This window comes from Pleurodeles waltl, chromosome 2_1, assembly GCF_031143425.1.
Source record: "Pleurodeles waltl isolate 20211129_DDA chromosome 2_1, aPleWal1.hap1.20221129, whole genome shotgun sequence".
NCBI lineage: Eukaryota > Metazoa > Chordata > Amphibia > Caudata > Salamandridae > Pleurodeles > Pleurodeles waltl.
Genome location: NC_090438.1, coordinates 158,839,451 through 158,852,673, shown reverse-complemented (window position 1 = coordinate 158,852,673; position 13,223 = coordinate 158,839,451). Strand labels below are relative to the sequence as shown.

Sequence of the window (13,223 nt, the reverse complement as noted above, 5' to 3'; positions counted from 1 at the left end):
CCTAAAACCTCTTACCCCAGATGCACAGTAGTGGATAGAATTAATCATGACATACGTATGCATAAACAGCAATCTTGAAATGGCTTTTTTCCAATAGAAAACCTATTCCAAGACAGCTAGTGACTTGTTCATGTTCCTCATAATGCACTGGCAATTGTTTTGTCGTGTTAATGCCAATGAAAAACAATTGGTAAAGGCAATAGCACACCCTTTTACTGAAGAAGGTTTTTAAAAGATAACAAGCTCTCTTAATAGAGAACATTTTAATATTAAATTATTGGAGATAAACAACTGATATATTCAGAAAAAGATTGGAGTTGACAGGTTTTGGTGATTTTGGCCATGGATAGATTTCTGTATGTCAAGAATGTTTTGGAGTCAAGCTGTTTTTCTTCTGATTGTATAACTGAAAATCAGTTAAAGAGCATATGCCAACCAGTGCATAACAGTAGCATGGTAAATGGCATGGGAGACTGATGGTGAGATCAGGAGCAGCTGTGTCTCCAGACTCTTTGGTAAGTTATAAACAATCTAAGGCAGATATCACAACAAGTCCTCTACCCTTTTCAATCCTGAATCTGCTTGCTGTGAGTCAAGGAGATTGCCCTCCATAAGGGTAAATAAATTGGGATATCCCAGCAGAGGGAAAATCACTGCATGATTCAAGACTGAATGTGCAGAACTTGTAGTTAAAGATCAGTCAAAAACATTAGTAACATGCATAGAGACAACAGAGGGGAAGGAGTGAAGATTGTGTATAGGTCACAGTCGTCCGAAATTGGAGACAAAGAACTCATTTTCCTGACCTAAGTAGGGGGTCTAACATAGTTTATTGGATCACAACTACATGGGGTAGAAGCCATAGATGCTGAAGTGTGGTGTTTAGGGAGGGTAGTGAAGTTGTGCTCACAATGAGATCCCTTTAAAGCTCAAGATGGTACATGAAATATTGAGAAGGTGACGATGATTTCGCAGCACGAGGCAGCTGGTGAAGCATGATACATAGGTGATTAATGAATAAGGAACACCTTATTTTATGATAAAAGGACAAAACAATCGTCAGCACACACCCTTTAAAATCTTGAAAAACAAATAACAACATATTCTATATTAAGCCATTCCAATGGTCACGTTAAATTAATGCCTCAGAAATTTTGCATCAGTTCTTTAGGTCAGATGTAACTCATATTTAAAAAAAGGCTTAGCTGTGTAATTATGGTCTTGGAAGTACTGGGGCTGAATCACAATACTGCACTCCCTTGCGTGTGACCCGCAGAAGGAAGAAGTGCTAACTAGACATCGGATTTCATGGTGCTATCCATGGCTCCTTACCTACTGAGCCATACGTTCCCCTCGCCTACGCTGTTAAATGATGTTGTACTTTGTGGTCAATGTTTTACGTAGATGTTTGGTCTGACACAATATTCTTGTTGATGAGAATGCTAAAGAGAATGCTGAACATTTCAGAAGGAGCAAATCCATTACAGTTTTTGAAAATGCTTCAAATATTCACTACACATAAATAGAAAAGGGAATGTAACATACCCAATGCTTCGGCCAGGCCAGAAACCTTTTGTCCGTAGATGTCGGTCTTGTTCCAGGCAAAAGCATAGATCAGGTTGGCAGCAGCAGGAACCCATCTTTGGACCACCCGTCCCTCAACGGCCACACTGAGATGCACTTTTGTCAACCCAGCCGGGAGGGTTGAGTGTGTCAAGATGATGTGCAGTGAGGTTTTGTATCCAGGTGTTCGACTACTCAGGTAGCTGAGTCTCACGAAACTGGATGGAATTGGAATCTCCTCATGGACCACCTGGCAAAGATAAAAATGTTGCATATATTTATGAACAGAATTCTTTGAACTCTGGATTGCTATGTGTTTCAAATGTGTTAGAATGCTAAAAGCCTTGGAGTCAGGAATTATTTAAATTCCCCTGCAATATGCACAGTGTAAAATATGGCAATTATTGAGTGGAACAATGACCTTAAAAATATATCATGACAATAAAGCAGTGGGGGTGATTTATGCAATGGTGGATGGCCCCTTGTTCCATCCGGGGCATGCAGTAAATTACTCTGCCCCCTCATGGAGAGACCACCCCGCTGAGTTTGTAAATGATCGCCAAGGTCCCAAAACAGGAGTTTCTTTTTCATCATTTACATTTTGCTATAGCTCATTACTAGGGTTTGTCTGGTGGTGATGGACAATGAAATAATGGCTACATGCCCACACATCTAAATTGGGCAAGTGAATATGTAGCCATGCAGTAAGGGTCGTCGGAGAGGTTTGGCTGTGACCAAATAATCACCAGTGTAACCAAATCTATGGTCCACCCCAATTAAATCGGGCAGGCAGAGTATTATGTTGACCAACATATAAATCATAAAAATCGGCCCCAGGGTTATGAAAACCTGCTGTATTATCAAGATAACATCTCATTGAAAAGAGTTTTGTGGTGGTTGACATTTTAATTTCATTGACTTAACGGAGCTAAATCTACAATTTTGCAATTAAATGAAAAGGTAAAATGTTCTAAAAAAATACGTTTTTTTTTTTTAATAAGATAAGTGAAAAACTTTAAACAGTTATCCTCTTTTAAAAAAGGTATATTTCAAGCTTTTTCTCCCGCAGTTCAAAAGCAATGGAGATTTTGCATTATTTGTTAGATTTTCCATAGAAATTTGCAAAATATTTGTATAAACCTGCAGTTTCACACACCTCTTGTTTTAGTTGAATTGATCTCTTACTATAAATACTACAAAGGAGCACTGTTAAATAATTAAAGAACCTGGGAAGCACAGTGTGACTCTAATGGTAAATTTAGTGGAAATTTTAGGGGCTGCAGTGTTAGTAGTTAAAGTAAAAAACATTGGCCCGTATTTAAGAAAAACCTGCGCCCACCCCCCCACCGGCTCCTAAAGACACCATGGTTGCACTGTATTTGTAATACTGCGCACTAAGGTGGTTGTTAGGACAATAACATCAATATTGTTGATGCTATTGAGGCGCTTTGCTACACTAGCATCCTAAAAAATTGACGCTAGTGTAGCAAAGTGCAAGGAGGACCATAGTTATCTATGGGAGTGCTGCCCTGAGCAGGTGTATAAAATAACACCAAAAATAGCGTAGTGAAATCTGTTACATTTCACTGTACCATTTGTGCGGGCCTCCTAGTGCCGCAACACCCCCTTTGCATACATTATACCCGACGCAGGCATAATGAGGCGCAAAGGTTTACAATGTGGCGCAATGCGTGCATTGTGCCACTTTGGAAATATAGTGCTTGGAAAAAGCCACTTTAGTGCCACCTTACCATAAAAAGAATGATGCTATGGTGGTACTAAGGTGGTGCTAGGGGGTCTTAAATATGCCCCATAGTGTGTGGGCCTGGCATTAGTTTTCTGCTTTAGATATTCATGCTCTGCACTTAAACATTTCAGGGAACTATAGGAAAATGGAGTAATGTCTTTTTCATCTTTAGTTATCCGTCTGTAATGTTTTCACCCATGCATTTGTTACAAACACTGCAAGATGAATTAGAAAATTCCCCCTAGCTTCATCAACTCTCATTGTACGGCCCGCGGGCCTCATGCGGCCCCTCTGACCTTTACATGCGGCCCCTGGGGCAACAGGAGCACTGGACAGCTGTTTGCTTGACTCAGCACTAACAAATATTAAATACACACACAATAATTTATTTGAAACTTAATTGGTGCTAAAGGAAGTAACTATGGACTCCTGCACTTAACTTTAGAAACGCCTTCATGTTTAAAGAGATCTTGCAGCATAAGTGTAAAACTAAGACAGTCTCTTCAATATTAATTAAGTGTATTTAGTTAACATGCAGAACCTTTTTGCCTTAGTACAATTTATTTTATCAGTGCATTGAGATGTATTCCTTTTAAAGTGATAGTTTTCAAACATCAATTTGGAAACATTAATTATTTCCCTTACCCTGAGAACACCACCAATAGTAAATTAAAGAGGCAAGTCACTTGGTCTGTGCACTTTATGTATGATAGGAACCCAGGCCACCCATAAACAACATTATAGTTTATTAAATCAAACATAGAAGCAGGTTTTGTGCAGCGCACACCATGAATCATGTATTTCGTGGTCATCTTAAATGTGATAATGCAGAAAAAGGAGGGAAAGTGACATTTAACAATTGCCTAGGATCACACAATTTGGAAAAGTGGGTAAGCCGGGATTCATTCCAGGTTTTCTGGTTTCCCATTGTTTATTTCAGCCACTAGATATATATCCTTTGCTTCCCCTACACCTACCTTGCCACCAATCCCCCTAGTCACCCCACCCGACTGCCACCTCCCTGGCATCAATGCGGCCCCCAGGCACGTCACAGACCAAACTTTTTGGCCCCTGGGAAAATGTTTGCGAGTACCCATCATTTATACACTTGACCCAGGATAGATGCTCCTTGGCGGTGCATTGCACATCAAGGTGATCTTGAACAGACCCTCCGAGGCCTAGAAATTCGCAGCAGACACCACTCTCTTCTTTTCACTGTTTTTGTTTGCAAGGGCACATGCCATGAGTGTCGAGAGGCGATTTTTTAGCACAATCATAAACAATATTAGCAGTCTCGTGCCTTGGGATCCCTCGTGAAAATACTTATTTTTTTTTTAAATAGAATATTTAGAGCTTATGTTATAATAGATTGATAAACTGCCAGGATGCGTCTATTTTTAATCGTGTTGCAATGAAAGGTTAGATATGGAAAGGTTTTGCATCAGCTGGGCAAGGTGTAATGTGCAGTACTGGGCTCCAGTTCAACAAATGCTGCTGGTGCAGAAATAAATAAATATAATCAGAGCCGACAATGTGATGCAGACGTTCCCTGCTAGGAATGCACGGCTCATTCCATTCCTAATGAGGCGCACAGTTTATTATAGCGAAGGTTTGCAATCATTTTCACTGTCACTGGCAAGCCACTATCCTCACCCGGAAAGAGCTTACAGAAAAGGAGGTCCATTAAGTACCACTTCCTCCTTGTCCCAGCCTATCAAGGGCATGATGACCAGGCCAGCAGCAAGGAAGTGGTCAGAATGAGTGACCATCATCTTCTACTCCATACCCAGTAACTTAAAGTGGAAATGGTCACAGTGGTGCTACCGGACCTTGTAGCCTTTGCTCGCCTGTTCGGTAGATTTAAGTTTATGTGCATGTAGGAATACTGCTGTGGATTCAATATTGTGGTTTGTTTGTACCCTGTGTGGGAGCATCAGTGGTGGGTCAGCATATCAGTTGTGTTTCTTAACTTGTCCATCGTTCTCAGAGTTGTTAGGGGGTTATTTGTGTGCAGTCTGAAAGAGGGCAGGTTAAGGTGCCTGTTTCCCCACCTCCTTGATCACAAGGGGGGGTTGCATAAGTCAACCATATATTATGGGGAGTTTTCGTCGTTTCTGCCCTTCAGAGTCAGTGTGTGAGAAATGTGGCCCAACACGTGGAAGGATGGTGCTATTATCAGATATGAAACTTGATCACAGAACGGCAAGAGGTTATGCGAAACATTGCACATTTAAAAAAAGCTGCTGTACCCCAAGGATCTCAAATTGATTTAATCTAGAGACAGATATGTTTTAGATCAGTGATCTTACAAGGACAAGAAAAAGATCGAGCACACACAGGGTCACAAGGTGTTTTCATTGTGCCAAGTAGCTACCTACAGCAAGTAAGACAACTTGAGCTCAACTTGGAATTAAGCTATTTTAATTTTTGTCCTGTGGTTCAACTTTTATGGTAAAATATTGAAGAATTGCAAATAAGAGTGGATTCATGTTAGATCATTTTTGCTTCTTATTCTTGAGCTCGTGCTCGGATGCACAGGGCATGTCCCACGAGTTTCACACTGAGCTGATGATTCACTTATGTGAAATAAGTCAGTAACCGTTCATTCTATGAAGGTTCCCACTAGTTGCAGTCTCTATATGTGTTGCAGTTTCTATATGTTACAAATCTGTGACAGCTGCTTATGATAACCTGTTTGGAAATGCGCTTCATTAAGATTAATTCTATGCACATGTATCTTATGTATCTGCGTGACCCAGCCTTCGTTGACATGTACTGGACAATCCTGTTGTGCATTTTTTTCCCTCAACTACTGTGATTAATTGACAGTAACTGGTTTCTGTGCATGTGACCTGCAAGGAGCGGTTTGCTTGAAACACGTGGAAATTAGCAATAGAAGGGCATCATTTTACCTGCAGTTCTGGAATAACTGTTCCTCTTTCCGGGCAGGAACCAGCAAATGTTGTTAAAGGTGAGGCAAGCACCACTGGACTGGGGCTGACGAAGCCTGTGATGTCACAGGAAGGGATGTCCAGTTCAGACCGCTGCATCACCACCTTATCTACCACGAGAAATCTGTTCCAGGGCAACCACAACGTCCTTTTCTCTGAAACGAAGGGCGATCTCTCGAAGACTAGGGTGACCGAGATTCCTCCTATTGTGACGAGGTCAAAACTAAAAGGAGCCAAGGAAAGAGAAATCAACACCTTTAAGAGCATACAATCTTAACATGACAGCTGTCATATCATTTCAGACTATACCATTAGGTCATTGAAATGGTCTTATTTACCAATGACAATAAAGTTTAGTTCATTAGTTATTCAAACCCATAAACATACACAGATCAATAATCTTAAAATCCTACATTAAGAAAAAGGCTAAAAATATCGCGTGTCTTATTTACCCAAACGTTTTTTCTTGGTAAAGCATCTGGTTCCATTTTAGGTGCAGAAAGCATATGATTCATATACTTTTACAATCAGATTGCACCTAAACAATTGATGTTACCAAGATGCCAAACGATTGTGAATATAGTGATAGTCTTGTCCAGAAAGAAAGAGGACGAAATGCCCACAAATGTGCATTTTCAGCTCCTTAATGAATTGTGAAGAATTGTGATTTAAAATTAGTTGCGCAACAGAGCGGCATGTAAAGTTGTTTGAAAGCAAAAATATGCAATTGATTTTGAAAAAACATGTTCTGCAAGGGGGGAAGTTGTTTATCACTCACTGCTGTGAAGTTTGTTCTGAACATTGATCACTTAAGCCTCTGAAAGAAAGGATGTTTTCAGTGGTGATCTGGTGGTATCTGTCCAATTGATAAAGTGCTTGTTTCCTCCATTGGTGTGCAAAGTGAGGGGACCCTGTACCGTAGGTTACGGGTTTTGCATGGGAAGAAGAGTTTGACTTTGTGGGTAAGAGTGAGCATGGTGTGGGATTTTTCGTGATATTTTTGTTGACCATCCATTGTCAGTACACTTCAAGCCCATGAAGAACCCAATGGATGTATCACATTGGGGATGAAAGTGTTATAGGCCAGTGCTAGAAAATCTTACACCAGCATTGGGCACCAATTATCATTGTTCAGGGCAAAATTATTCTCCATCAATGGTGCAAATATATGTAATGTAGATCTTGGTGAGTATGGGGGAGAAGCTGAGAAGAATGATACTTGAGTGCTATTATAAACATTGCACTTTCGTGAGTAGCCACTGGTTGCTTGAAATCCTAAGTATAAGGGCCATTTATATAACAGTTGCTGACTGCATTCTGAGGCAGAGGTGCAAGTTCTTGGCATATTGCATTCTGATGGGATGATTCATGACCAGCTCCCCCAGAAACTCCCAGTGGTGATTACATGTGACTGGAGGAAGGATAGTGGTTTAGAGCTACATTGCTAATTCTCTAATATAGGTTCAAAGAAGGTACTTTGATTGGCTGGTAAGTAATTGAATTTTTTTTTTTTCAGAGGGTCAGAATGTGATTGGGTTGAGAAGGTAGTAAAATGACTGCTTTGAGGGAGAAATTGGGAATGTTGCGCAAGGACTTTAGTTATTCAGGTTGGAAATATCTGATGATGGAGAAGAGGATAATATTACCAGTGTTGGTGTCAACTTTTAAAGATCTTTAGGAGTTTTGTTCAGAGAAGGGGGCTAATGCTGTTATAGTTGTGTGTGTTTTAGGCATTGAAGTTGGCAAGTTTGTTCATAGGCATTACAAAGACTTTTGATTATTGACATGAGACAGTAACATGATGGATGTGTCTTTAGCTATCAAGTCCAGGGGCACCAGCAGTGATACCTCAATGGGATTCATGCTTTAGGCTGCCCTGCTAGGAAAATAAATACTTTGCTGTCCAACTGGCAGATCAAAGCCCCCTTGAAACAATACTCCCATCCTGGAGAGATTACATTCTGGCACAGGAAGGAAGTGTGGTTTAAATCTCTATAAGATGATTAGCAACATGTCCTTCTGAAATATTTGCAGTATGTTTCCTCATGGAACAAAGGGAGGACAGGCAGACCTCTGGCTTCAGTCACCCTAGGGGAATTATTTGAGATCTTGGAGGAAAGAAACCCGAGTGTGCAGAGTCCGGGCCAGAGGAGAGGTGTGGTACAATTTATCTCTAACTTCCATCTTTGTTCTTCCCAGAATGCTGTACTAGGGGTTCAAAGATAACAAGTTGGAGACAAAGTGCAAGTTAGTGGTAGAGGGTTGATATAACATTATTGGATTGAGTAAGTGATTCTCATATTCAGGAACTCTTCATCTCACTTTTTAATACCCAGCTCAACAAATAACTATTGAGAAGAAGAAAAGTAAACGAGTAGAACAGACCAGCTCAGTGGACAAACCCCCTATCTGGAATGTGAGCACCTAACTCAGGAACTAAACTATACTCCTACACCTTTGTGGAAATTACCTCCAGGGCTAGTAGCACTAGTTCCCTGACTCCCTCTCAGGACCAGTCAATAGAAGATTTGCAGGGTTCAAGGAAGGAAGGAGATCCTTGTGGCATTCTCTGGAACTATCTTGTTTGTGGGGGCCCCAGGACTCTATAGGCTCTGGCTAGACAAACAGGTACACTGAAAGTGGCTGAAAGCCTACTTACCTAAAGAGTACAGTCAGGGCATGTGCTTTGTCATTGAGATCCTTGGGTGATGCTGCCAATAAGAATCCACATCAGTACAATACTCAGGCAGAAAAGGAGTGCAACTCAAGGTCATTAATGCCAACAGTGCTAGTGGAGGCAGAAATCACCAACCAACATGGAAGAAAAACACTCCTGGTTGGAGCATGCCACGCAGAGGTTAACACAGAACACTATGGGCAAATATATTTATTTAGTGGTTCTACATGGTGCGTACAAGTCTTGAAAGCAACAAAGTGATTTACATGGAAAACTGACCCAAAGGGGCTGGAGTTATCTCTAAAAGAAAAAGTTGTGAGTGTCTGGCTTTATCATTGCTGCAGTAGCTGCTCTGGGGTTGGGGCACCTTCCGCATCAAAAAATCCAAACCAGGATCTGTAATTAGCCTATGTGGCCTTGTGACCCTTACGGGTGCTTCAGTGCATCTAGGGTGTGTTAACCACAGTCCCAAAATGTCAAGCTGGGAACTATGGCTTGTTCTTCAGCATTCTCTGTACTAAAGAATTGACATCTTCTGCTCCAAGAGAGCACAAAGAGCCTGCCTCTGATCTTGGCAGATGGAATACTCTGTCACATAAGTGACAGATATTCTGTCCATTTTATTATGATCTCCATGGGATAAAATGGGATCGTAATACAGCAGATGAAATATCAGTCACATTTGTGACAGTGTAACCCCATCTGCCAAGATTGTAATCAGGCCCACAGGCATGAAAAGCACAGTCTGCTGTGGGGTAGCAGAGATCCTACTGTTGCACCATGAAGCCTTCCCTGCCCAGCCTCAGCCAAGAGACTGACAGACAGAAGGGAAGCCTGTCGGACTACATAGTTTTGTGAAGCCTTCCTTGCAGGCCTCCCTGTCTGCAAGGAGCAGGCAGGGAACACAGGTTCTTGCATGAAGAGACACGGGTAATTGTTGCTGGTAACATGCCAGCGGGTGCAGTAATATTTTAATAAAATATAAAAAAGGAAAGAATTACTGGTCTGTGGTGACTGGATATAAGTGAAGCCCTCAGGGTGAATGGGCACCACATAAGTCATGGGGTGTGGAAAAATGTGCATTTTCCTGTTTGGGGTGGCTCCGAAAGGATTCCAAATGGCAGTGTATTGAAATGTTTCCAATGCTAATAAGGCTGGTTTGTGATATCACAGGAGAATTAGCATAATCAGGTTGTGTTCCACTCATAAGCAAAGAGTTTCTACTATTGGACTGGCCATTGTCAAAGGTTGTAGCTTGATGTTTTTGGTTTGGTTTAAATGTACACTATTAAAGGCAACACAGTGGCAAAAGCTATCTCTATAAATAAGATCAGGCTGGGTGGGTTCCTAATGAACCTATTATGTTGCAGTGTGCAAGAACATCAAGTGGACCCACATTTAACATTGTGAACCCCCTTTTGAGGGATTTGATTGTTTTGTTTCAGACACCTGTTAGTACATCTTTGGAATATGGTGCATAGTATTTAGCTGTGTATTAACTTTTCTTTGTAAAAGAAAAAAAAGCACTGACTACGTGTAAGAAATTGGGTTATTGGTGGACTGGGGAATGACCCTGGTCAAGCAGTAACCTCAAACCTTGTCACGGTAAAGCATAAGCAAACTCCAAATTAATCTGTGCTCAACCCCCTGGTAGCTTGGCAGGGAGCAGTCAGAATTAACTTACAGGCAATGTGTAAAGTTTTTGTGCAATACTTCAAACAGTAACACAGTGAAAGCACACTACAAAAGGAGCCCACAACATATTTAGAGAAATAGAATATTTTTAAATAAATAAATCAAGACCTTAATGACAAAACTCTAATTAGTAGAACTGGAGATACTACATTTTAAAGTGAAGAAAAGAGTGTGCAAAGACTTAAAGCGCCAACTGTGGATATCTGGTCATGCCAGACCAGGACAAAGTCACAAGTTCAGGCTGACCACAATGGAGCCTGGGCCAGCTACAGGGACCCACTTAGGCCCACGAAACAAAAGTACCTTCAATCCTGGTTGCGGAGTGTTGCGTGTATCGATTTCAAAGATCTATCTCACAGCTGAGGCAATGTGTTGTTTCCAAGATGTGGTGAGACTGTGGTGTGAGATCCTGTTGTGTCGACATTGAGGATCCAATTGACAGGATTTGCAATCCGAAGTCCAGCAATGAGATCTGTCGTGCAGTCAGGGCAATGTGTTGGTTCCAAGGAGCGACGAGGCTGCGGTGCAGAGTTCGGCACTGTCATTGAGGCTGCACTTGTCGAGAGATGTTATACCTTTGCACTGAGAATGCCTCTTGCAGTGGTGGTTCCGAAGTCAAAGGGGGTTGCAGTGGTTATATGAGTTTTTCTGACAGGCCCAATCCACAAAGCAGCGGTGATGTATCGGTTCTGCTCGGGTTTACACCATGCAGCAGAGGAGATGCATCAATTACACTTGATCCACAGGCTGGCAGAGCACCATAGGTCCACTTCCAATGGTCCAGCACTGGAGTGGCACCACATGGCAGGGTAGACTCTGAGGGCCCGATTCACAAAGGTAAACTTAGACAAAAAGTCTAAGTTTATACCACAAGTCTAAGTTTAGACCTAAAGTTTAACTTTACTCATGGTAAAGTTAAACTTTTGGTCTAATTTTAGAATTTTGGTGTAAGTTTAGACCAAAAATCTAAACAATGACAAAAGTCTAACTTTACTCATAGTAAAGTTAGACTTTTGATGTAAGTTTAGACCAAAAGTCTAAATCTAGACACAGAAGTCATGTACATCAAATTAAAAATGCTTTAAATCTCAAGATCAATCCAGTACCAGACATAGATTACGAATAATACATTTACAGTCAAGAATGTGAAAGAGGTGGTGAAACCATCAATGCATGAGGAGAAAGAATAGACACACTCATAAAACACTGTCATTTCAATTAATTTAATGATAGAAGCTATGCATCTTAGAGTCATTGATGGATGCATTTTAACGATGAATGCTGAGAGAAACTCTTAATCTGGAGTCAGTGTTGATGGCTGTCAGAGCTGAAGAGCATGCTGAAAAACAAGCTGCTGACATGGAGGCCGGAGGTGGCCAGAGCAAATCGGTCATGAATGTGAAAAGTAAGCCGAAGAATAAGACTTTAGGAAATAAAGTGATGTCTACATGAAAAAGGAAGTTATGTTTTAGATGTGGATTTTTGTTTCCATATACAGGTAAATGCACCACCATTGGACAGAAGTGTAAAGGCTGTAGGAAAGAGAATCATTTTATGATGGTGTATAAAGTGATGGAAAAAGTAAGTGCGCCAGACAAAATGACTGCCAGAACGTTCCAAAAGCAACGTTCATCGCACTCTCACAAGACTGAGCAACAACATAAAGTGAGGCAAATTGATATTAAACCAAGTAAATCATCATCTAAATCATTGTCAAACAGTTCTTTTCTCTCAATATCAAGTGAAAGTGAAGAAAGTGATTGTACCATTTCAATGTTTACCTCAAAGAAACGTGATTATGCTGGACTGGTCGCATGTGAAGCATAATATCAGTCAAAGAAAAGTCGACGTGCCAGAGCAGCAACATCATACAAACACTGTCCAAAGATCACATTGAAAATAAATGGTTGTTCAATACATTTCATTATCAACAACGCTGCATCAATAAACAAAATTCCTGAAGAGAAATACAAAGGAATTGTCTCCATTATCGCGGCTTACGCTATCGAAAACAAAAGCGTATACATAGGCTGCAGCGACACCCATAAACAGTTAAAGTTCATTTGTAGCAACTGTGAAACATAAGAAAATGAAGGTGCAAGCACCAATCCATGTGCTTCAAAGTACAACGTCAAGTGCCTCTTTACTCAGCTTCAATACCACTACTGATATGGGACATTACATGAATGCTCATCACAAAATAGTTTCCTCTGTTGGTGCATGGTTTAAGAAAGTTTAGGACTATGAAAGTAAACCTGCATATTAATGAGGATGTTTGTCCTCTTGCTCAGAGACATAGACAAATTGCTTTTCATTTACAAGAAGCTGTTGAGAAATAACTTGAATCGTTACTCAAGCATGACATTATTGAACGATCCTCTGGTCCAACACCATGGCTTTCTCCGATAGTAGTAGTGCCCAGACAGTGAAGGAGCTGTATGCATCTGCGGTGACATGCATCAGGCAAACAAGGCAATTGAATGAGAATAACATCCAGGTCCACACAATACTAACATGATTATGCAATTGAATGGTACAAAGGTCTTTTCTCGCCTTGATTTAAATAAAGGTTATCATCTGTTGGAACTCC

General features: G+C 40.9%; 1 protein-coding gene across 2 annotated transcripts in view; it reads right to left on the bottom strand.

Annotated features, from left to right (window-relative positions):
- The window catches only part of TENM1 (teneurin transmembrane protein 1), a 1,758,425-nt gene that overhangs the window by 452,739 nt on the left and 1,292,463 nt on the right, over positions 1-13,223 (bottom strand). For both annotated transcript variants that reach the window (XM_069211839.1, XM_069211847.1), the window contains 2 exons: positions 6,223-6,484; positions 1,546-1,813 (listed from right to left, as the gene is read on the bottom strand). In XM_069211839.1, the coding sequence (XP_069067940.1) occupies positions 1,546-1,813; positions 6,223-6,484 (530 nt within the window). The remainder of the gene's footprint in view (positions 1-1,545; positions 1,814-6,222; positions 6,485-13,223) is intronic.